Raw genomic sequence first — 23,395 nt, 5'->3', positions numbered from 1 at the left:
CGGTCTTGTCTTCCTTTTGCTGCCTCTTTCTGTTCTTTCCCAAGTCACCTCTTAGTTGGGATGAAAGCATTTAGAACTAGGCCCTTGATCCTGGGGGTTCCCCACCGTTCATCCTGTCAGGCCTCTGAGTTATAATTGGTAAGATCTGCATCATTCAGGTGGCTTGGGAAGCCTGTTACAGGGAGAGTTAGGAAGCAGGTTGAAGATGATGGTTATTCCATGGTAGCTGTGAAAAGTTGGAAACAACCTAAATGTCTGTCTTCAGGGGAATGGAAAAATAAGTGATGGAGGAAGGCTACATAGCTGGCAAAAAGAATGAGGTATTGAGTAGGGAAAAAACACTAGCGTATTTGTTTTACAGCTGCAGACGCGCGCGTGTGTGTGTGTGTGAGAGAGAGAGAGCGTGTGCGCAGGAGAGAGAGCATGCTAACCCTTATTAAAAATTTACAATGTGTTGGCCAGGCACAGTGGCTTATGTCTGGAATCCCAGCACTTTGGGAGGCCGAGGCGTGCAGATCACTTGAGGTCAGGAGTTCGAGACCAGCCTGGCCAACATGGTGAAACCCCGTCTCCTCTAAAAATACAAAAATTAGCTGGGCATGGTGGTACATGCCTGTAGTTCCAGCTACCTGGGAGGCTGAGGCATGAGAATCGTTTGAACCCAGGAGGTGGAGGTTGCAGTGAGCCAAGATTGTGCCACTGCATTCCAGCCTGGGCAACAGAGTGAGACTCCATCTCCAAAAAGAAAAAACTTACAATGTGCCTACGCTCTTGTAAGCACTTTCTTTGTATTAACTCATTTACTCTTCAGACAACCCCAGTGAGGTAGGTACTACTATCGTTGCCAATTACAGAAGAGGAAACTGAGGCTCAGAGAGGTGAAGTAACTTTCCCAAGGCCACACAGCTGGGGAACAGCTGGCGTCTGAACCCAGGCAATCTGGCTCCCTGGTTTGCTCTTAACTACTCTACAAGAAAAGGTTAGAGAAGGTGGTGTGCTCCACAGTGCAAAGGCTGAGTGTCTGTAGGAAGCCGATGGGCTGGCAGTGATGAACACAGTGGCTTTCAGCTTTATCATTAGTGTTTTATAACTTTTTTTAGGGACAAAATATTCATGTTAGTCATACACATTAAAAAGTGTTTCTTTTTTTTTTTTTGAGACAGGGTCTTGCTCTGTTGCCCAGTCTGGAGTGCAGTGGTGCAATCACAGCTCAGGCTCACTGCTTCTTCAACCTCCCGGGCTCAAGCAATTCTCCCATCTCAGCCTCCTGCGCAGCTGCTGGGACTACAGGCGCTTGTTACCATGCCCAGCTTATTTTTGTAATGGGGTTTCACCATGTTGCCCAAGTTGGTGTCAAACTCCTGAGCTCAAGTGATCCTTCTGCCTTGGCTTTCTGAAGTGCTGGGATTACAGGTGTGAGCCATTGTGCCTGACCTAAACTGTTGTTATTTTTTAAGCTGGAGAAGAAAGCAGAATGTATGTACCAATGGTGTATACTGCTAGTACTTTCTTCTGACTTCTCACTGCATGCTGTGTTCCCATTGTACAGAGGAGGTATGAGGAGGCAAAAATGACTCACCTGCCATCTCACAGTTGATGGGGCAGAGCTGGGTGGAGGCCAGGTTTCTCCAATCTTTCCTGCTGCCCCAGAGTGGCTGAGCAGGGAACCCGCTCAGGCGCCATCTGTGTCTGCCCTACCCTTTCCAGCGTCTCCTCTCTCCCCAGGATCGAGCGGTCCACGGACCAGGTCATCAAGCCTGTTAACCTGGAAGCGCTCTCCAAGTGGACTGGCCACATCCCTGGGGATGTGGTGCGGGACATGGCCCAGATCGCCCCCATGCTGGCTCAGCTCGGCTATGACCCTTATGCAAACCCCCCCAACTATGGCAACCCTGACCCCTTCGTCATCAACAACACACAGCGGGTGAGTGTGCACCTGTACTTGTGGAAGTGTACTCTTGGGGATTTGGGGCTTCTGCAGATGTGGAAACTCCAGCCACCTGAGGAAATGTTCAGTCTCTCAATTCCTGGTCATCTGATTTGTTCCTGTCTGATGGACACAGTGAACTACATGATTGCTTGTATTTCCATTTTGCTTGGGCTGCAGGGAAGCTCAAAGCCAACTGGTAGCCTGTCTCTCGTACTCTAACATCTAACAGCAGGCCAGCTTGTACACTAATTTCATCTTATTTCTCTAATTTTATTTACATTTTTACCCCTATTTCCCTGGCTATTTGTTTATCTGTTTGTAAGGCACCTCAAGTCTTTGTTGAGAGGGGGTCTAAATAAATAAACTATTGGTCCCTTTCTTGTCTTATAAGGTTTAATGTGGATTTCTCAGACAAATGTGAGTTTAGGGCTGTTTAAATTACGCTTAAAATTCTCCTTAGTTAAGGTGGTGAAGGGAAATGACTTTTTTGTTTTGTACTGTTTTGTTTGAGGCATGGTCTTGCTCTGTTGCCCAAGCTGGGTGCACTGGTGCAGTCATAGCTACTGCAGCCTCATACTTCTCGGCTTAAGCCATCTTCTCACCCCAGGCTCCTGAGTAGCTAGGACTGCAGGTGCACGCCACCATGCACAGCTAATTTTATTTTTTATAAAGGCGGGGTCTCGCTATGTTGCCCAGGCTGGTCTAGAAGTCCTGGCCGTAAGGGATGCCCCTGCTTCACTCTCCCAAAGTGCTGAGATTACAGGTGTGAGCCTCCAGTGACTGACAAAATGCTTTTGAAGTGTTAAAGTACGCTAACACCCACTGGGTTAAAGAACAGTTAACAAGTTGATGGCCTTATTTATAAGTTGCCATTACAGCTTCTAGTTTACTTTAAGTGCTGTGTTCTAACTTCCTTATAGGCAAATATTTGAAAATGGGACCCAGGCCTGAGGAAGAGCTTTCACAGCCCTTACTTCATTGAGACCCAGAGTCTTTAATTTAAGCTAAGCTCAGCATTTCTGAGCATGTGCTGATTTTAGGAAGTAAACAGTTATTGTATTGAATCACAACGGAAAAAAGTTAATCGTCTCTTAGTTCCGTAACTCTTCAGTTGGCTCAAGAAGAAAGTTTCCATTTGGTGCTAAAAAGTCATTAGCACCTCTCCAGCACTCACTGATCTCTCTTTAACAAAGAGAATTTACTAACACTGAGCTTTGGGGGCTGTGCCCTTGTAATTGAAGTGTAAGCTTTGTCTGTGGGTCTCGTGAGTTCCTCTTCCTCTTGACACTAGTTGATTTTGCAGACATCTATTTATGGAAATACTCAGAGATTCAACGTACGTACCAGCCGACATTGACAGGTGAATGGCTGCAACCCAGATGTGGTTTGTTATTTTTATTATAAATATTATTAATTTTTATTTTATTATTCTTTAATAATAGTAATCTTTAAACCCTACTTATGTGTTTTACATACTTTTATCTGCCTATGGGTTGTACGTGTATTATCAAAATAAAAAATTAGTTAACTGGATTAAAAAGATGGTAGTGATCTCACAATCCAGCCCCAGGTGCTTCTCAGAAGCAGAGGCAAGGGCCGGCTGGGGACACTGCAGTAGTGGGCTGGATGTTGCTTACTTCACTGTTCTCAGCCAAGGGCCCAGCAGTGGCTCCTCGGGGGTCTCCTTAAAAGGTGGCTCGCTGCCCCTGGCTTGGCCCAGGCTATGGGTCGGACGTTCCTGGAGTAAAGCCTGACTTTATGTATTTTATAAAACACAAATAATTTTCATGAGCACTGGTGGTTAACATCAACTCTTTGGAGCTTTTTGTGTTTGTTTATTTAAAATGGAAGCTGTCTCTCATTTTCATCCAAAGAGATTTCTTCCCTGGGGCGGTCAACAAGTCTTGGCAAGTGCTAGATCCCTGGTTTAGTTTTTGCCATAGCTTGGCTGTTACTGCAAAGAAAAGTCCTCTCACTAAGCCCTGTGAGTTTGCATGCATGCCTGTGTGCTTCTGTGTGTGCTGTGGACCCTGTGTGTTCCAATAATGGATCCTGGGGCTCAGTAAACACAGTGGCTAAAAGGACATCTATGCTGATGAAATCGTCTCTGCCTGCAGTGTCCCATACGGTAGCCACTAGCCATGTGTGGCCCCTGATTCTGTAATGGGAGGCTAGTCCAAAGTGAGAGGTCCTGTTAGGTATAAAATACACACTAGATTTTGAAGGCTTAGGACAAAAAAGTATGTAACGTTTCTTATTAGTCATTTTTATATAAATTACATATTGAAATGTTAATATTTTACATAGGCTGGACATGATGGCTCATGTCTATAATCCTAGCACTTTTGGAGGCCAAGGCAGGCAGACTGCTTAGCCTAGGAGTTTGAGACTAGCCTGGGTAACATGGTGAAACCTCATCTCTACTAAAAATATTGAATATTAGCCAGGCATGGTGGCACGTGCCTATAGTCCCAGCTACTCAGAAGGCTGAGGTGGGAGAATCACCTGAGGCTGGGAAGTGGAGGCTGCAGTGAGCCGTGATCGCACCACTGCACTCCAGCTTGGGCTATGGGAGTGAGACCATGTCTCAATAGAAAAAAAAAAAATTAGCTATATCAGGTTAAATAAAAGATATTATTAGAATTAATCTCCCTTGTTTCATTTTATTTTAAAATGTGACTACTAGCTGAAAGGCCTGAAATGTTGTGGTTCTAACTTCAGGGCCTTTGCTCTGTTGCCTCTGCCTGGAGGGCTTTTTCTTCTGAGCTTAGCCTACCTATTTTTCCTTGTCGTTTGGGTCTCAGCTCAAAGGTTATCTATTTCAAGAGGCCCTTTTTATTTTTATTTATTCACTTTCTTAGAGACAGGGTCTCGCTCTGTCACTCAGGCTGGAGTGGAGTGATGTGATCATACTTCACTGCAGCCTCAACCTCCCGGGCTCAACCAATCCTCCAGCTGAGGCTGGAGTAGCTCCAGAGTAGCTGGGACGATAAGTGCATGCCACCATGCCAAGCTAATTTTTAATTTTTTAGAAATGGGGTTTCAGTGTGTTTCCCAGGCTGATCTCAAACTCCTGGACTCAAGCAATCCTCCTGCCTTGGCCTCCAGAAGTGCTGGGATTACAGGCATGAGTCACTGCGCCTGGCACAAGAGTCCCTTCTTGACCACCCACTCAAAAGAAGCCAGCCCCCTGGTTACTCCTAATCCCACCTCTTTACTGTACTTTTTTCACAACAGTTCCCATGGTTTGCTATGTCCTTGTTTATTTGTGTTTATTTTTCTTGTGTGTTATCTGGTGCCCCCTCTAGAATGGTAGCTCCAGGGGAACAGGAATTTCCATTATCTGGTTAACATCATGTCAACCAGACACAATGCTTAGAATAATGCCTAGAAGAAGAGGAGCTTAATCAATGTTTGTTGGATGGAGGGATGGGTGGGTGGCGAGGTGGATGGGTGGATGACTGGATGTGTTGGGAATGACTAAATTTTATTTTTTGGCCATTTTCATAATAGTGATATTTCTTTTTCTCTTCCTTAGGTCTTGAAAGGGGACTATAAAACACCAGCCAATCTGAAAGGATATTTTCAGGTTAGAAACCCCAAGGGGAATTCCGAATTCTGTCTTTCTCAGCTATACCACCATCTGGCTGTATGCCCTTAGATGTGTCACTTCTCCACTCTGCTTGATGGTTTTCCCATTGTAAAAAGGGGGATGTGAGCTGGCTGCCTGTAATCCCAGCACTTTGGGAGGTCAAGGCAGGCAGATCACGAGGTCAGGAGTTCAAGAGCAGCCTGACCAAAACGGTGAAACCCCGTCTCTACTAAAAATACAAAAATTATCCGGGCGTAGTGGCACACACCTGTAATCCCAGCTACTTGGGAGGCTGAGGCAGGAGAATCGCTTGAACCTGGGAGGCAGAGGTTGCAGTGAGCCGAGATCACGCCATTGCACTCTAGCCCGAGCTACAGAGCAAGACTCCATCTCAAAAAAATAAAAATAAATAAATAAAGGGCTATGGGGATGCGTGCTGGACCAGAGAGGGTCTCTAAGCACTGATCCAGCTGGGGCCACATCTCAGTGGCCGTTCTGCCAGGAAGCAGCCTCTCACTTCGTCTTCCGGCTTGAATGCAGCTGGAGGGACTTCGTGGGGACTTTTTCTTGGGCTTTCTTTCTTGTTGAGACTGGAGTGCAGTGGTGTGATCATGGCTCACTGCAGCCTCAATCTCCTGGGCTCAAGCAATCCTCTCACCTCAGCCCCTCAAGTAGCTGAGACTACAGACACACACCATCATGCCCGGCTAATTTTTATGTTTTTTGTAGAGACAGGGTTTTGGCATGTTGCCCAAGCTTGAGTTGTATTATTTATAATAAACAGGTAGCAGTTAGTAAAGTGTTTTCCCTAGTGTCTTGTGAGCTGTTCTAGTGAATTATCAAACCAGAGTGCGGGTTGTGGGAACCTCCAGATTTGAAGTTGGCTGGGAAGAAGTGTGGATAGCCTGTGCACCCCATTGCAGCTGGCATCTAAAGTGGGGCAGTTGTGGAACTGGGCCTTTAATCTATGGCAGCTGATGCTAAGTAAGTCTGGGAGCCGGTGTCAGAACTGAACTGAATTGTTGAACACCCAGTTGGTATCCAGATAATCAGAGAATTGGTCACTGATATTGGAAAACACCCATAAGCCAATATCTGAGGGATTAAAACTAGGTCTGCCACACAAAGATCTGGATAGAAAAGGCTTCCCGGCAGAGGGAACTGTAAACGCCTGAAAGTGGGGAGTGTGGCCGAAACCTCTGGAGTGCATATGCACTTCTGCATTCGTTGCAATTATATTTTTCTTTGTTTCTACCCCAATGTGATTTACAGGAATGTTCATTGCAGTTTTCATGTTCAAGCTGCCTTGTTTTGCTTTCTTAATATTTTCCTATCTTTTGAGTTTCACCGGCACCATTTTGGATGGCTACGTAGTGTTCTGTGGAATGCACGTGCTACCATTTACTAAACAGCTTCTTCAAGACCATTTCCAGTTTTTACGACATCCAGAATGACATTGTGTGCACAGTGGAGGACAGTAGGGAGATGAGGGTTGGAAATAGAGGCTTGACACAACTTATCTGCCGGGCAGCCTTCCTGAGCGTGGGGGTATGCCATTCCTTCATATTTTGTTCCTAAAAGCAACAAAAACCAGTCCCAGGTCAGCTAGACATCTTGCATATGTCATACACAGCGGGGAAGTATAAACTGGCCCAACCCTTTTGTTTTTGTTTTTGTTTTTGAGATGGAGTTTTCCTCTTATTGCCCAGGCTGGAGTGCAATGCCGTGATCTCGGCTCACTGCGGCTTCTGCCTCCCAGGTTCAAGCAATTCTCCTGCCTCAGCCTCTCAAGTAGCTGGGATTACAGGCACCGGCCACCACGCCTGGCTAATTTTTGTATTTTTAGTAGAAAGGGGTTTCGCCATGTTGGCCAGGCTGGTCTCGAACTCCTGACCTCAAGTGATCCACCCACCTCGGCCTCCCAAAATGCTGGGATTACAGGCGTGAGCCACTGCTCCTGACCCCAACCCTTTTGTAAAACACTTTTAGCCATGTTGTTCAAGAGTCTTCAAAAGATCTGAACCCTTCCACCTGCTCCTGCTGATTCCTTTTTTTTTTTTTTTTTTTTGAGATGGGGTTTCACTGTGTCACCCAGGCTGGAGTGCAGTGGCACCATCTCAGCCCACTGCAACCTCCACCTCCCAGGTTCAAGCATGATTCCATTTTTAAAAAGTGAATTCTAAGGGAATGATTCAGTAGAGCTTCAGTACCCAACAGAAGAGAGGCAGAATCAGGATGTGATGTCATTTAAAATACTGCAAACATTGGAACCATTCTTAGGTAAGCAGTCAGTAAACGGTGGTACATGCACTCCACAGAATATCTGTAGCTATCCAAAATGGTGCTAGTGAAACCCAAATGATGAAAAAATAGTAAGAAAGCAAAACAAAGCAGCTCATACTATACAATTGCAACTAATGTAAAAAGGCATATTCAGGTGGACAAAAAAAGGCAACACGCAGGAGTTGGGTGCAGTGGCATGCCTGCAGTCCCAGGTTCTCAGGAGGCTGAGGCGGGAGGATCGCTGGAGCCCCTGTCTCTTAAAAACAACAGCAGCAACAACAACAACAAAAACGAAGGCAACATGCAAAAATGAGAAGTTTCAGTTTGTGGATAATTATCCTCATCCCCACTGTGTTGTTCTGCCGACATCATCTTTTTGGTTAAAACAAATACTAAATTAGTGCTCACTAATTCTGGCTACTTTCTTGACGTCAGCAAAAGATAGATCTCTGATTCCCACAAAGGGAGTGGGACCTCTCCCCAAACAACCAGGAAATGCTCAAAAGCCATGGTCCCTAGCTCTCAGATCGCATTAATTTTTTTTTTTTTTAAATTCAAGGCCAACACAGTGAGACCCCATCTCCCTACAAAAAAGAGAAAGCCTTAGCTGGGTATGGCACATGTGGCACATGTTCGTGCCACTGCACTCTGGCCTGGGTGGCAGAGTGAGACCCTGTCTCATAAAAAAGAATACAACTCAGGTACAGTCAAATGGAAGAAGCATAGGGTGAGGGATGGGGGATGGGTCCCAAAACATCCATGCCCTTTCCCGGCATGACACCCTCCCAGCCTCTCAATGTGTTTACCAACCAGGAAGCTTTCCAAATTCTGTCATTTAGAGATTTCATCATAGAGGCGTGACTGATTAAATCATGGGTCATGGGTGATTGCCCAATCTCCAGCTCCTAGCCCCTAGCCCCTCTCCCCTCTCCCCTCCCAGGAGGTCAGGGAGGGGAGAAGGCAGGTGGGGCTTAAAGTTCCAACCCTCTGGCTGGGTGTGGTGGCTCACGCCTGTAATCCTAGCACTTTGGGAGGTTGAGGCAGGCAGATCACTTGAGGTCAGCAGTTCAAAACCAGCCGGGCCACCATGGTGAAACCCTGTCTCTACTAAAAATACAAAAAATATTAGCCATTTGTGGTGGCACACGTCTGTAGTCCCAGCTACTTGGAAGGCTGAGGCAGGAGAATTGCTTGAGCTCAGGACGCGGAGGTTGCAGTGAACCAAGATTGCACCACCGCACTCCATCCAGCCTGGGCAACACAGTGAGACTCCATCTCAAACAACAAAAAAAGTTCCAACCCTCTAATCATGCCTTGGTCTTTCTGAGACCCCTTCCCCTAATCCTGAAGCGACCTAGGGGCCCCCAGCCATTAGTCATGTCATTAGCATGCAAAAGATACATTTTTTGTTTTTGTTTTTGTTTTTTGATACCTAGTCTCCCTCTGTCGCCCAGGCTGGAGTGCAGTGGCATGATCTTGGCTCACTGCAACCTCTGCCTCCCGGGTTCAAGCGATTCTCCTGCCTCAGCCTCCTGAGTAGCTGGGATTACAGGTGCCCGCCACCACACCCGGCTAATTTTTGTATTTTAGTAGAGACAGAGTTTTGCCATGTTGGCCAGGCTGGTCTCGAACTCCTGACCTCAGGTGATCCACCCGCCTCGGCCTCCCAAAGCGCTGGGATTACAGCCATGAGCCATGGTGCCCGGTCAAGATACCCTTATTCCTTCAGAGATTCCAAGAGTTTGGGGAGCTATGTGCCAGGAACTGGGGACAATGAACAAATATTTATTATTATACCACAGCTGAAATGCCATCTTGTAGAGTCCTTTCCTGGCCACCGTTTTTGAAGTAGCACAGATACTGATCACTCATAGCAGCCTGTTACATTGCCCAAGTTTGACATTTTCTTGCATCTGTGCGTGTTCAATAGGCTCTTTCTTCAACTCGAACGTAAGTTCCGTGATCCTAGGTTTGGGTCTGTCCTGCTCACCACGCTATCCCAGCACCTGGCACATAGTAGATGTACAGTAAATACTCCGTGAATAAGCATGTGCATGACTCAGTGATGCCGAGGGGCGAGCCTCAAGACAGCGAGGCATCCCTCACCTGGCCGTGACCCCTTCTTCTGTGTATTGTCTTTGTCCAGGTGAACCAGAGCAGCACCTCCTCCCACTTAGGAAGCTCGTGATTTCCAGGTAAGCCTGTGGACTTCACTGGGGGTTCCCGCTGCTTCTGGGTGGCCCCGGAGCCACTTTTCTGAAAAGCCACTTTTCTATCCTTCCAGAGCCTCCCTGGGGTAGACATGTCCACTAGGGTGGGCTGACCCAGCCCCATCAGAGGTTTCCATGGTGACAGACTGGGGGTGCTATTTATAGAATCAAGGCTTAGTTTTCTAGCTCTGGATCAAGGACAGGGAGAGGGATTAACGCTGAACCAACCAGAAAAAGGTTTGTCTGACACTGGGGACGGGGCAGGAAGCACCAGTATGATGGGGGAGGGGGAGATTCTGGAACCATGTTTGCACAGAATGCTGTCTGCCAGTCTGGCTTCTAAAAGCAGCGTCAGCGTTGGGCCAAAGCAATTAATGTTCTAATAACAGTCACAAGTCGTTCTGTTCTAAGAGTAACCCCCATGGCCGTTGGGCCAGGTACTGGTCCCGTGTTACTCATTTAACCCTCAGCATCCTTGGGAGGCGGATGACATGATCATTCCATTTTACAGAAGAGAAAACCAAAGCACAGAGAAGGAAGGGCTTTGACTTGCCCAAGGCTACACAGCCACCAAGGGACAGAATTCCTCCCAGGTTTGCTTTTAGTGAATGATTTTAAGTGCACATTTATCCATCCATATTCTACTAAGGGGTGGGGAAAGGGATTTTTTGAACTTGGTAATTCAAAGATTTGAGATCTCCAGGTTTAACTTCCTTCAGCCCCTGTTTTCTTCATCTGGAGAATGGGGATTCATCATTGCCCACCTCTGAGGTTGGCCATGAGATGGCGTGAGCTGGCCCAGGTGGGAGTGCTTGGAAACCGTGAAGTGCTGGGCCCTCGCTGTGGACTTGGGCACTGGAGTTAAGGCTGCATGAGTGACCTCACTTCCTTCTGTCCCCCAGCCTCTATGATCAGGTTAAAGGAAACCTCAAGAGAGGTTATTTTACATGGAAACACCTTCCAGCTTGGACTCTTATTTTTAGTCTCTTTATCTATTTTTAAACAATCAGCATATGTTTTAGTTTTTCTTTCAATTTACTTTGCTCCAACCTGCAAGGACTCTGTCATTATCAGGGTTCCCATCTTGAGTTGCACTAAGATCCCAGAGTTTTTGTTTTTGAGACAGAGTCTCACCCTGTTCCCCAGGCTGGAGTGCAGTGGCACGATCTCAGCTCACAGCAATCTCCACCTTCTGGGGTTCAAGTGACTCTCGTGCCTCAGCCTTCCAAGTAGCTGGGGTTACAAGTGTGCGCTACCACACCCAGCTAATTTTTGTATTTTTAGTAGAGACGGGGTTTCACCATGTTGGCCAGGCTGGTCTCAAACTCCTGGCCTCAAGTGATCTGCCCGCCTCAGCCTCCCAAAGTGCTGGGATTACAGGCATGAGCCACCACACCTACCCAAGATCCCATAGTTCTATTCCAAAGAAAAGAACCCTCTTATGAAAAACAGCTTTCCTCCCTGTTCCTCACTAACTGTTCCCTCGCTCCCTTTCTGCAGATCATTAGTAGAATCCTGGACCTTCTCATTGACAAAAGCAGATTTGTTACTTGTTTTACTGTTCGAATGAGATACCATATAGAGGTGCTTTAGCTGATCCTGGGTACAGAGTTGGCCTTGAACAAACATGAGTCCTTCTCTTGCCTCCAAGAATTCATCAGTATTTATCACATAATCACTGTCATTTGCTCTGTGTCCATAAGAAAAGTGTATATTTGAGGTCAAGTGGATGCAAGATGAGATGTGGGGAAGAACCCAGGAAACGTTTTTAAATTTAAACTCTCTCTGGCCATCTGGGATGCATTCTTAAAACATTACATGCTTATGCGAATGGATGAAGACAGTATGTTCTGCAATCACATGTATAAATATAAATGATCTATTTCAGAATTGTTACTCTGAGCCTAACACAGTCTTCCCCACTTTCAGATCTCCGCAAATGACTTCATTGCCAAGAAGAGAAGAAAATGCATTTAAGTGGAAATCGGACCTCTAATCCAAGCATATTGCTTGCTATTAATCGCCAAAACAGGACTGCTGATGAGGAATGTATTTGCATATGTTTGCAAAAGCTGAATCATTGAAAACGTACCTTGAAACTCTCTATCTCTGGACACTCCAGGGTAGAGAATGAAGGGTATGGAAGTAGTCCGGCTTTTGAAACTTAGGTATTTTATATTTTTCCCCTCAAGAACTTTTTTTTAAGAGACAGATTTGCCATCCTCCTTAATTTGCAGGACTGCCTTGGTGGCTTTGTTTGCTGGGACAAGGCCCACAACCTGTGCTTCTCCTATTGACCCTTACTTTGAATTCAAAGAATCTATTTAAGAGTTTAATATATGAGGCTTTCTTTGATTCCTCCTCAGTTCTACCTAGTTTCACAGAGAAAAAAAATACTCTTTGAATAAAGTGAACAGAGGCTCATTTGTTTGTGCCTTACTTTACTGAATGAATAGGGTTTTTTTTTTTTTTTTCTTTCCATACTGGATTTTGTCAGGTAGATTTGTGATGAGCAAAAAGCTGGAGAATATAGGTGCATGTAAGGCACAGCCGAATTCCTGTGTCAGGGTCCCCAGGGCCACCCCCAGGATCGATGATTGGCTAGAAGAACTCAGAATTCAGAAGAGCTGTTATCCTTATGGTTATGGTTTATTACAGCAAAAGGATAAACATTAAAATCAGCAAAAGAGGCCGGGTGGAGTGGCTCATGCCTGTAATCCCAGCACTTTGGGAGGCCAAGGCAGGCAGATCGCCTGAGGTCAGGAGTTCGAGACCAGCCTGGCCAACATGGTGAAACCCCGTCTCTACTAAAAATACAAAAATTACCTGGGCGTGGTGGTGTGCACCTGTAATCCCAGCTACTCGGGAGGCTTGAACCTGGGAGGCGGAGGTTGCAGTGAGCGGAGATCGCGCCATTATACTCCAGCCTGGGTGACAGAGCAAGACTCCATCTCAAAATAAAATCAACAAAAGAAAAAGGTGCATAGGGCAGAGTCCGGGAGAGACCAGCCTCAAGCTTCCAGTTGTCATCTCCTGGTAGAGTCTTACAGACACACTTAATTTTCCCAGCAATGATATGTGACAACACGTACTAAATATTACCAGCCAGAAAGCTCACCCTAGCCTTGGGGTCTAGGTTTTTATTGCATGTCAGTCACATAGGGCAATCACATGACCGACTTTAGTTACTTAATCACCAGCTGCTCCAGAGGTCAAAATGATACAGCATGGCCCAAGGTCCCCACCATAAATCACATTATTAGCACAAACTATCTGGCCTGGTATGGCCCAAGGCCTGAGGTATACAAAGACACCCTTACTTGGGAGGATATTCCAAGGACTTAGAGGTTATCTCCCAGGAGCCCATTAAGGCCAGTTTTTTCTTTGAGATGTGCTGGGTTTGGACACTTCAAGCCTGCTGAGTTAACCCTTATAGCACAGTCCCCAAATGCTGAGGGACCAACTGGGCCTACAATAAGTTTGTATCTTTAAGGGTTAAGGTGTTTTACCCATACCTCCTTGCCTTATATCTCATGATAATATGAGGCTTTTGGAAAGCAGTGACTTATTGTGGCTTGGGGCATGGGTTTTTGGAGTCAGGCTGACCTACTGGCTGTATGGCTTGAGACTTTGTCTCTTCATCTGTAAAATGGGGAAGTTAAAACTTCATGGTGTGTATGTGTGTGTTTAGACAGAATCTCGCTCTGTCACTCAGGCTAGAGTACAGTGGCGTGATCATAGCTCACTGCAGCCTCGGTCTCCTAGGGTCAGGTGATCCTCCCATCTTAGCCTCCTGAGTAGCTGGGCATGTGCCACCACACCTGGCTACCTTTTAATTTTTTTTTTTTTTGTAGAGATGAGGTCTTTCTATGCTGTTCAGGCTGAACTTCATGGGTTTATTGGGGATGGCTAATGGATGACATTGGCGGTGGTCCTTGATACCAGATAAGCTCTCAGTGTGAAGCAGCTCTTATTTTTCCTTGTCTTGAGATTGCTCTGGAATGGAAATTAGGCTTTTTTGAAGGTGTGACCCTTTTTGTTCATTTCTTCAGCAATTACTTTTTATTTTTTAAATGTTTGACACACAGTCCTGATACATGATCATTCACCAATCACCGATTACTCTCCTTGCTCTGTTAAGTGTGACACTGTCCCTTTGAGAATCTGGCGACAGCTATGTATCCCATCACCACACACACCAAAAAAAAATTTATGTCTGGTTCCAGGAGTTACCTTTTATGAGAAGTCCATCTGTGAAGACCCTGGATGTTCAGAGAACTTCCTGGGAAAACACTGAAAGAAAATAAAGAGGCCGGGCCTGGTGGCTCATGCTTGTAATCCCAGCACTTCGGGAGGCTGAGGTGGGCAGATAAGCTGAGGTCAGGAGTTCCAGACCAGCCTGGCCAACGTGGCGAAACCCCATCTACTAAAAATACAAAAATTAGCTGGGCGTCGTGGCGCATGCCTGTAGTTGCAGCTACTTGGGAGGCTGAGGCAGGAGAATTGCTTGAACCCAGGAGGCAGAGGTTGCAGTGAACCAAGATCGTGCTAGTACACTCCAGCCTGGGCAACAGAGTGAGACTCCATCTCAAAAATAAAATAAATAAAACAAAATAAAATAAATACAATTTCCGTTTCTAGCCCCTAAGTGGTAGCACTGGGTCTTGTTCCCTGAAAAAAACTAGGCTCAGAATCCACTCTCATTTCATCTCCCCTGATTTGATCTGAAAAGATTTTGTTTAGAGTACTACATGAATATATTATAAAACATGGGACAATCAGAATTGATAGTAAGAAGGCAAGTGGCTCTATTTGTACTTCCTCTCAATAGCTCCTAAAGGTAATGCTACCATTTTCTGTTTGTACATAGTCTTCCAGACTTTAAATTTTTGAACATATAAATATTATCATCTTAAAGACGTATGGAAAAAACCATTTTGAATAGGTTATTCCAAAATGTAATTTAACAGATTGCTCTGGAGGATTGTTTGTTTGTTTGTTTTGGAGACAGAGTCCCGCTTGGCTGCTCAGGCTGCAGTGCAGTGGCACAAACACAGCTCACTGCAACCTCTAACTCCTGCAAACACAGCTCACTGCAACCTCTAACTCCTGCAAACACAGCTCACTGCAACCTCTAACTCCTGGGCTCAAGCAGTCCTTTCACCTCAGCCTCCTGAGTAGCTGGACCATGACACCTACCTAACTTTTTATTTTTTGTAAAGAGGGGCATCACTATGTTGCCCAGGCTGGTCTCAAACTCCTAGGCTCAAGCAATCCTGCCTCAGCCTCTCAAAGAGTTGGGTTTACAGGCATGAGCCACCGCACCTGGCTCCTGGAGCATTTCTGATGTGAACATGTGCTGATCTAACACCACTCCTTTTACCAGCTGCCTGTTCTAGAGCAAACCATCTTTTTTGAGCGTTCCACTTTGGCCAGGCCCTTAGGCTGTTAGCAGTTTTCATCGCTACTGGCAAAGCTGCAGTGGACGTTCTCCTGCACATATAACCTCTTGATGCCACTGTATGAGTGAGTCTCTGCAAAATGAGAATTAGAATTGCTGGGGTGAAAGGCATACATATTAACTTTTCTGATGAATTCCACCCATGTACCCTGATTTGGGCAGAATTTTAATCTCACTGTGAAATCAGAGCTTTGTTCTAGAGCCTTTCTTGGGGGTTCCATGGAGCAGTGGGTCAGCCGTCACTGGTGCCCTGGCCCATCCTCTGTCCAGCTTGGGCAGCATGCATCATTCATTCTGATTCCTTAATTTGCCATACGTGAAAACATGGTAATCTATACATTACTTGGGTGCTATTATTATATATAACTAGCTTTGGAGTCAGAATTAGCGTCTCATCCTGGCTCTACCACTTTCCAACTGTGCGACTATGGCCAAGTGACTCCCCTTCTCTGAGCCTCATTTTTCCTCTTCTGTAAAATGGGGGTAAAGGGATAAGAACTATAGGGGGATCTCAGGGGATGGTTAAGAGAAATCCATGAGATAAGCAAACACATTATCTAGTTTAGTAAAGCTAAGCAATGAAGACTTAACAGCCCCATGGTGAAGGCTTAATAAATGGTAGCTATAATGATTACTATTAATATTGTGAAATAAAAGGTTGTGATGAACCAACCATATCTTCTCATCAGGATGTATGTTTATCCAACTGATAGCCATTTGTAGTCATGATCTGGGGTTGGAGAAGGGTCTTCTGCACATGTGCCAGATGGACTGAATATAGATCTTCACTGTCGTTAGCAGCCACCAACCTGGTTGAGCCATCAGGGCCTCCAAAGGGCTTGGCAATTTTTCATTGAAAACAAAAAACAAAAACAAAAACAAAAAAACTCTTAACCTATGTCTACCCAAAGAATAAATCCTCTACCCTTCCAGGGTAAGGGATGGACAGCTGATGGAATTACAGACCCAGGAAGCTCATGGTTGCCAGTCATTGGGTAGCAGAGGACATCCAGTCTCATTCATTGTTCCACTCATCTCTTGTGGCCCAACCAAGCAGCCCCAAACTGAGTGACTTAAAACAACTTGTTTTTTTGTTTGTTTGTTTGTATGTTTTTTTGAGAGAGTTTCACTCTTGTCACCCAGGCTGGAGTGCAATGCTGTGATCTTGGCTCACTGCAACCTCCGCCTCCTGGGTTCAAGCAATTCTCCTGCCTCAGCCTCCAGAGTAGCTGGGATTACAGGCACCCGCCACCACACCTGGCTAATTTTTGTATTTTTAGTAAAGATGGGGTTTCATCATGTTGGCCAGGCTGGTCTCGAACTCCTGACCTCAGGTGATTCACCTGCCTTGGCCTCCCAAAGTGCTGGCATTACATGCGTGAGCCACCGCGCCTGGCCACAACTTGTTAAATCTCTCAGTTCTAGCCGGGTGCAGTGGCTAGAACTGTAATCCCAGTGGCCTGTAATCCCAGTAAGTTGGGAGGCCAAGGCAGGAGGATCACTTGAGCCCAGAAATTCAAGACCAGCCTGCGCAACATGGTGAAACCCTGGTCTCTAGAAAAAAAAAAAAAAAAAAATGGCCCGGTGGCATGTGCCTGTAGTCCCAGCTACTGGGGAGGCTGAGGTAGAATCACTTGAGCCTGGGAAGTGGAGGCTGCAGTGAGCTGTGATTATGCCACTGCACTCCAGCCCGGGGGACAGAGTGAAACCTTGTCTGAAAGAAAAAAAAAAAACGCTCAGTTTTGGGAATTAACTAGAGTGAGCTGGTGGTTCTCTAGTCAGATGGCAGCTGAAGATTTCTTCATTCATTTGTCTGGTACCTCGGCTGGGATGGTTGGAGCATCTAGAGGCTTAGTGGGGTACCTCTTATGCATGTAGTCTCTCCGCATGGCTAGACTGGGCTTCTTCAGGACATGGCCATCTCAGGGTGGTTAAACTTCATACATGGTGTTGGCTTCCCCCTGAACAAATGTCACAAGAGTCCAGGAGTTCGAGACCAGCCTGGGCAAAATAATGAGACCTTGTCTCTACAAAAAGTTTAAAAAATTAGCTCGAGCTGGGTGTGGTGGCTCATGCCTATAATCCCAGCACTTTGGGAGGCTGAGGCGGGCGGATCACCTGAGGTCAGGAGTTTGAGATCAGCCTGGCCAACATGGTAAAAACCCGTCTCTACTAAAAATACAAAAAAAAAAAAAAAATTAGCGGGGCGCTGGGTGTGGTGGCTCACACCTGTTATCGCAGCACTTTGGGAGACCAAGGCGGGTGGATCATCTTGAGGTCAGGAGTTCAGGACCAGCCTGGCCAACATGGTGAAATCTCCTCTCTACTAAAAATACAAAAAAAGTAGCTGGGTGGTAGTGGCGCACGCCTGTAATCCCAGCTACTCAGGAGGCTGAGACAGGAGAATCGCTTGAGCCTGGGAGGCAGAGGTTGTGGTGGTGAGCCAAGATTGAGGCATTGCACTCCAATCTGGGTGACAGAGTGAGACCCTGTCTCAAAAGAAAACAAAACAAAAAAATTAGCTGGGCGTGGTGGCTCACGCCTGTATCCCAGCTATTCAGGAGGCTGAGGCAGGAGAATCACTTGAGCCTGGGAGGCAAAGGTTGCAGTGAGCCGAGATGGTGCCACTGCGCTCCGGCCTGGGCGACAGAGTGAGACTCCGTCTCAAAAAAATATATTAGCTGGGCATGGTGGCAAGCACCTGTAGTCCCAGCTACTTAGGTGGCTGAGGTGGGAGGACCACTTAAGCCCAGCAGGACAAGGCTGCAGTGAGCCTTGACTGTGCCACTGCCTGCACTCCAGCCTGGGTTGACAGAGCGAGACCCTGTCTCAAAAAACAACAAACCACAACAACAACAGAAAATCCATCAACAATTGGCCACAGTTATCCTTAAAAAACAATTGATCAGCCTCAATTGTGGGTCAGCAAATGGCTTTCAGATCTCTGGGATACACCAATGTCACCAGAATGTTCCCTTTCTTCATTTTGGGGTAGAAAATGAAAACATTTCTTTCGTCTACTATTTAAATTAAGAGGCTAGGTCACCAAAAAACCCAGGCTTCTTTGAGGGTTTCCCCAGCCTGTTCCTTGGGACCAGGGACAACTGGTCCTACCAATGGAAGTGTTCCAGGCCTCTCCGGACCCCACATCTGGGCCCAGAACCAGAAGGACACCTCTTACCCCTGTCCTCAAAGTTGGCCTCATTCTGTGTTCTAAACCCACACTGCTCAGGATAATTAACAATAAGCATTCCATTCCTGCTGGGCATGGTGGCTCACACCTGTAATGCCAGCACTTTGGGAGACCTAGGTGGGCGGATCACCTGAGGTAGGGAGTTCAAGAACAGCCTGACCAACATGGAGAAACCCCATCTCTACTAAAAACACAAAATTAGCTGGCCGTGGTGGCCCATGCCTGTAATCCCAGCTACTTGGGAGGCTGAGGCAGGAGAATGGCTTGAACCCGGGAAGTGGAGGTTGCAGTGAGCCGAGATTGTACCATTGCACTCCAGCCTGGGCAACGAGAGCGAAACTCCATCTCAAAAAAAAAAAAGAATTCTTTTTCTTCAGACAGAATCCCTGGTTCCACCACATCAGGCCCTCCTCCAGTCCTTTCATGAATTTGGATTTTTTTTTTTTTTTTTTTTGATACTGAGTCTTGCTCTATCATGGCTGGAGTGCGGTGGCGATATCTCGGGTCACTGCAACCTCCGCCTCCTGGATTCAAGCAACTTACCAGTCTCAGCCCCCCAAGGAGCTGGGACTACAGGCACATGCCACGACGCCCAGTTAATTTTTGTATTTTTGGTAGAGATGGGGTTTTGCCATATTGGTCAGGCTGGTCTTGAACTCCTGACCGCAGGTGATCCACCCACCTCGGCCTCCCAAAGTGCCGGGATTACAGGCATGAGCCACCGCACCCCGCCAAGTCTGGATTATTTTGATCTAACCTTGTTTCCATTTCCAAACAACAGCTGCTTTTTTTTTAATGGGTTGTTTATTAACTTTTTATTTGGAAATAATTGTAGACTCATGTGAAGTGGAAAAAGTGGTGCAAAGGGTTCCATGTGTCCTTCACCTGGCTTCCCCCAATGCTGATATCTGATGCAACTGTAGTGCAATAGCAAAACCAGGAAATTAGCATTAGTAAAAACTGTTAACTAGACTACAGACCTTATTCAGTTTTCGCCATGTTTATGTGCATTCATTTGTGTGTGCTTACGGATTTTGCTAAGATTCAAAACCTTGCATTTCAGGGTTTTATTTCCTTATTTTAGCAAGAGAACCCTCCATATACCCCTTATACGCCCATAGAGACAAATCAAATCACATGTAAAAACTCAAATCTATAAAGCAAAAGTGGGCTAGGTGAGGTGTCTCACGCCTATAATCCCAACACTTTGGGAGGCCAAGGTGGATCACTTGAAGCCAGGAGTTCAAGACCAGCCTGGGCAACATAGTGAGCCCTCATCGCTACAAAAAGATCTTAAAAAATTAGCTGAGTTTGGCTACTGCAGCCTGTAGTCCAAGCTACTCGAAAGGCTGAGGCAGGAGGATTACTTGAGCCCAGGAGGTTGAGGCTGCAGTGAGCTATGATTATGCCACTGCACTCCAGCCTGGGAGACAGAGCAAGACCCTGTCTCAAAAAAAAAAAAAAAAAAAAATGGCTATTTTGATGAGGACCCCATCGTTGTCCCAAGCATCAGCTATTTCTCTCTGAAGCACTTTTATAATAGTTAAGGTTTTGTATTTATTTTCCTGCTGGGTTGATTCAAGTTGATTTTATTCAACAGGCTACAAACTGCATGAGAACAGGAATCATTATTTTTCATTGTTTACCATTTATTCCCATAGTCTACCATGCCCAGCATGTTAGGGTTGTAGAAGCCAGCTTCCAAGATGGCCCCCAGTGAACCTGGCCTCCTGGTATTCACACCCACTTTGGCATGTTTTTCCTTTGTGCACTGAATAGGGTTAGGGTTCCATACAGGATGGTGGTTAAATTTGAATTTCAGATAATTTTTTAGTATTTCGCAATATTTTACGAGACATACATATACTATTATTCATTGTTTTATCTAAACTTCAAGTTTAATTGGGCATCCTGTATTTTTATTTACTACATCTGGCAACCCTATATAGGGCTGAATGTGTAACCAATAAGATATTGCAAAAATGGGCCAGGCGCAGCCGGGCACGGTGGCTCACACCTGTAATCCCAGCACTTTGGGAGGCCGAGGCGGGTCGATCACGAGGTCAAGAGATCAAGACCATCCTGGCCAACATGGTGAAACCCCCATCTCTACTAAAAATATAAAAATTAGCTGGGTATGGTGACGCACACCTGTAGTCCCAGCTACTCGGGAGGCTGAGGCAGAAGAATTGCTTGAACCTGGGAGGTGGAGGTTGCAGTGAGCTGAGATTGTGCCTCTGCACTCCAGCCCGGTGACAGAGCGAGACTCCATCTCAAAAAATAAATAAATAAATAAATAAAAATAAAAAATAAAATAAAAAAAGAAATGGGCCAGGCGTGGTGCCCCATGCCTGTAATCCCAGCACTTTGGGAGGCTGAGGCAGGTGGATTGCCTGAGGTCGGGAGTTCAAGACCAGCCTGACCAATATGGTGAAACCCCGTCTCTAATAAAAATACAAAAATTAGCTGGGTGTGGTGGCATGCGCCTGTAGTCCCACCTACTCAGGAGGCTGAGACAGGAGAATTGCCTGAACCTGGGAGGCAGAAGTTGCAGTGAGCCGAGATCACGCCACTGTACTACAGCCTAGATGACAGAGCAAAACTCAGTCTCAAAAAAAAAAAAAAAAAAGATATTGCAGAAATGACAGTGTGACTCCAAGACTAGGCCATAAAAGACCTTGTGGCTTCTGCCTTGCTCTCTCTTGCTTTGCTCATTTTGAGGGAAGCTAGCCACTATGTCATAACGACACTTGGTAACCATGTTTAGAGGCTCACATGGCAAGAAACTGAAACCTGCCAACAACCAGCACCAGTTTGCCAGCTATGTGAGAGAAGCACCTTGGAAGTTGGTCATCCAGCCCTGGTCAAGCCTTCAGATGGCTGCAACCCCATGAAAGACCCTGAGTCAGAACCACCCAGCTAAGCCACTCTCAAATTCCTACCAAAAGAAATTATGTGAGATAATGTTTACTGGTGTTGCAAGCTGCTAGGTTTGGAGGTAATTGTTATACTGCAATAGATAACACGTAGGTACTCATTAAATATTTGTTAATGACAAATGAATAAATGAATGATGAAGGCTGTGGTTTCTCCCCTTACTGTGTTTTGCGGATATTTAATTTACAGATAACACCCCGAGCCTAAGGAACCTCATGTTCCAGCTTTCCATATAAGGATAGAGTCTTCACGAATTCTTGAAAGATAAGTAGGGTAGAAACCATCTGTAAGAAACATTTAGAGGGAAATCAAATTGCTAATCTCAGCTGATCTGGGTTCTCAATTCTGCCAAGTTCAGGACACCATATATATTTTTGGGACAAAATGCAAAATAAGAATAAGCCATGTGCAACTGTATAATGTCACTGTCCTAGAAAAAGTACATGTGCTAGTCTTTAAATATATCAGCTTTGAAATGCCACTTATGGATTGTTTCTATGGTACCAACCTATTTAAAGTTGTAACTAAGTGAGGATATTTTTTTCCCCAAATCTTTTGTAGGCAATATGGAAAGTGTGCTGTATGGCATAGGCTGTAGAAATAAGAGGTTAGGAATGTGGACTCTGGGGTTATAACAAACTACCTTAGAAGGTTGAAGAATCAAAGAGATGATGTCTGCAGAGTTTGGCTCTGTGGCCCTGAACACACAGGAATCATGATGTGGGACCCATGCATGGTTTTGCAAAGAAAGCACCTCTCTGGGAGTTTGAGCTCCTGGGTTTCAGGCCTGGCCCTGTCCTTAAACTCACTGTGTGGTGCTGGCACCTCCACTCTGCCAGGGGCTCCCCCACCGCCTCAGCTGCGAAAAGAGAGGTATAGACCCATGAGTGCTGGAGGGCCCTGCCAGACTCCTTCTGCCCAAGGAGCCTTGTTGCTTTGGCAACCCCTTCTGCGAAGGCCACATGTCTGAGCACCTCATTGGGAATGTAGAAATGAGTGTGGATGTTCCCAAATCTCAAAGCAATGTTTTTGTTTTTTTTTTTTCCCCTCTGGGAAATGACAGGAGATCACGATAGATATGAGACCTTGAATCTAAAGCTCTGGTTGCCTTGTAAAACTTTTCCTTGTTTTTCAAAGGCTGGGCATTTGATCCCAGAAATCCTGAAAAACCATGGATTTTTGAGACTGAAAGGGGTATGACATTGGGTTTTTAAAAATGAAGGCTGGCGCAGTGGCTCACGCCTGTAATCCCAGCACTTTGGGAGGCCAAGGCAGGTGGATCACGAGGTCAGGAGTTCGAAACCAGCTTGGCCAACATGTTGAAACCCCATCTCTAATAAAAATACAAAAAGTAGCCAGGCGTGGTGGCGCACACCTGTAATCCCAGCTACTCAGGAGGCTGAGACAGGAGAATTGCTTGAACCCAGGAAGCATATGTTGCAGTGAGCTGAGATCGTGCCACTGCACTCCAGCCTGGGTGACACAGTGAGACTCTGTCTGGGGGGAAAAAAAATTAAAACAAATAAAAAAACAAAAATTAGCTGGGTGTGGCGGCGTAACGCCAGCTACTCGAGAGGCTGAGGCATGAGAATCACTACAGCTGCGCCTGTAATGACAGCTACTCGGGAGGCTGAGGCATGAGAATCACTTGAATCTGGGAGGTAGAGGTTGCAAATGAGCGAAGATTGTGCTGCTGCACTCTAGCCTGGGCGACAGAGTGAGACTCTGTCTCAATAAATAAATAAATAAGAATATAGCCACAATCATTTAGAAAGCTCTTACCATGCCA

General features: G+C 45.9%; 1 protein-coding gene across 10 annotated transcripts in view; it reads left to right on the top strand.

The window, feature by feature from the left end:
- Positions 1-12,439, top strand: part of TPST2 (tyrosylprotein sulfotransferase 2) — a 64,218-nt gene extending 51,779 nt beyond the window's left edge. For 4 of the 10 annotated variants that reach the window (XM_009438068.4, XM_063808269.1, XM_003317153.7 and 1 more), the window contains exons 4-7: positions 1,726-1,924; positions 5,469-5,519; positions 9,952-10,000; positions 11,945-12,439. In XM_009438068.4, the coding sequence (XP_009436343.1) occupies positions 1,726-1,924; positions 5,469-5,519; positions 9,952-9,993 (292 nt within the window). In that variant the 3' untranslated portion in view covers positions 9,994-10,000; positions 11,945-12,439. Of the gene's footprint in view, positions 1-1,725; positions 1,925-3,233; positions 3,291-5,468; positions 5,520-9,735; positions 9,842-9,951; positions 10,001-10,526; positions 10,609-11,944 lie in introns of those variants that run through there. The other 6 variants (XR_008541693.1, XR_008541694.2, XR_010156172.1 and 3 more) reach the window with 4 other exon arrangements.
- Positions 12,440-23,395: the final 10,956 nt, after the last annotated feature.

This window comes from Pan troglodytes, chromosome 23 (genome assembly GCF_028858775.2).
Source record: "Pan troglodytes isolate AG18354 chromosome 23, NHGRI_mPanTro3-v2.0_pri, whole genome shotgun sequence".
NCBI classification, from domain to species: Eukaryota; Metazoa; Chordata; class Mammalia; order Primates; family Hominidae; genus Pan; species Pan troglodytes.
Note: the sequence above shows the minus strand (reverse complement) of the source record. Positions and strands in the feature narration are given on the sequence as shown.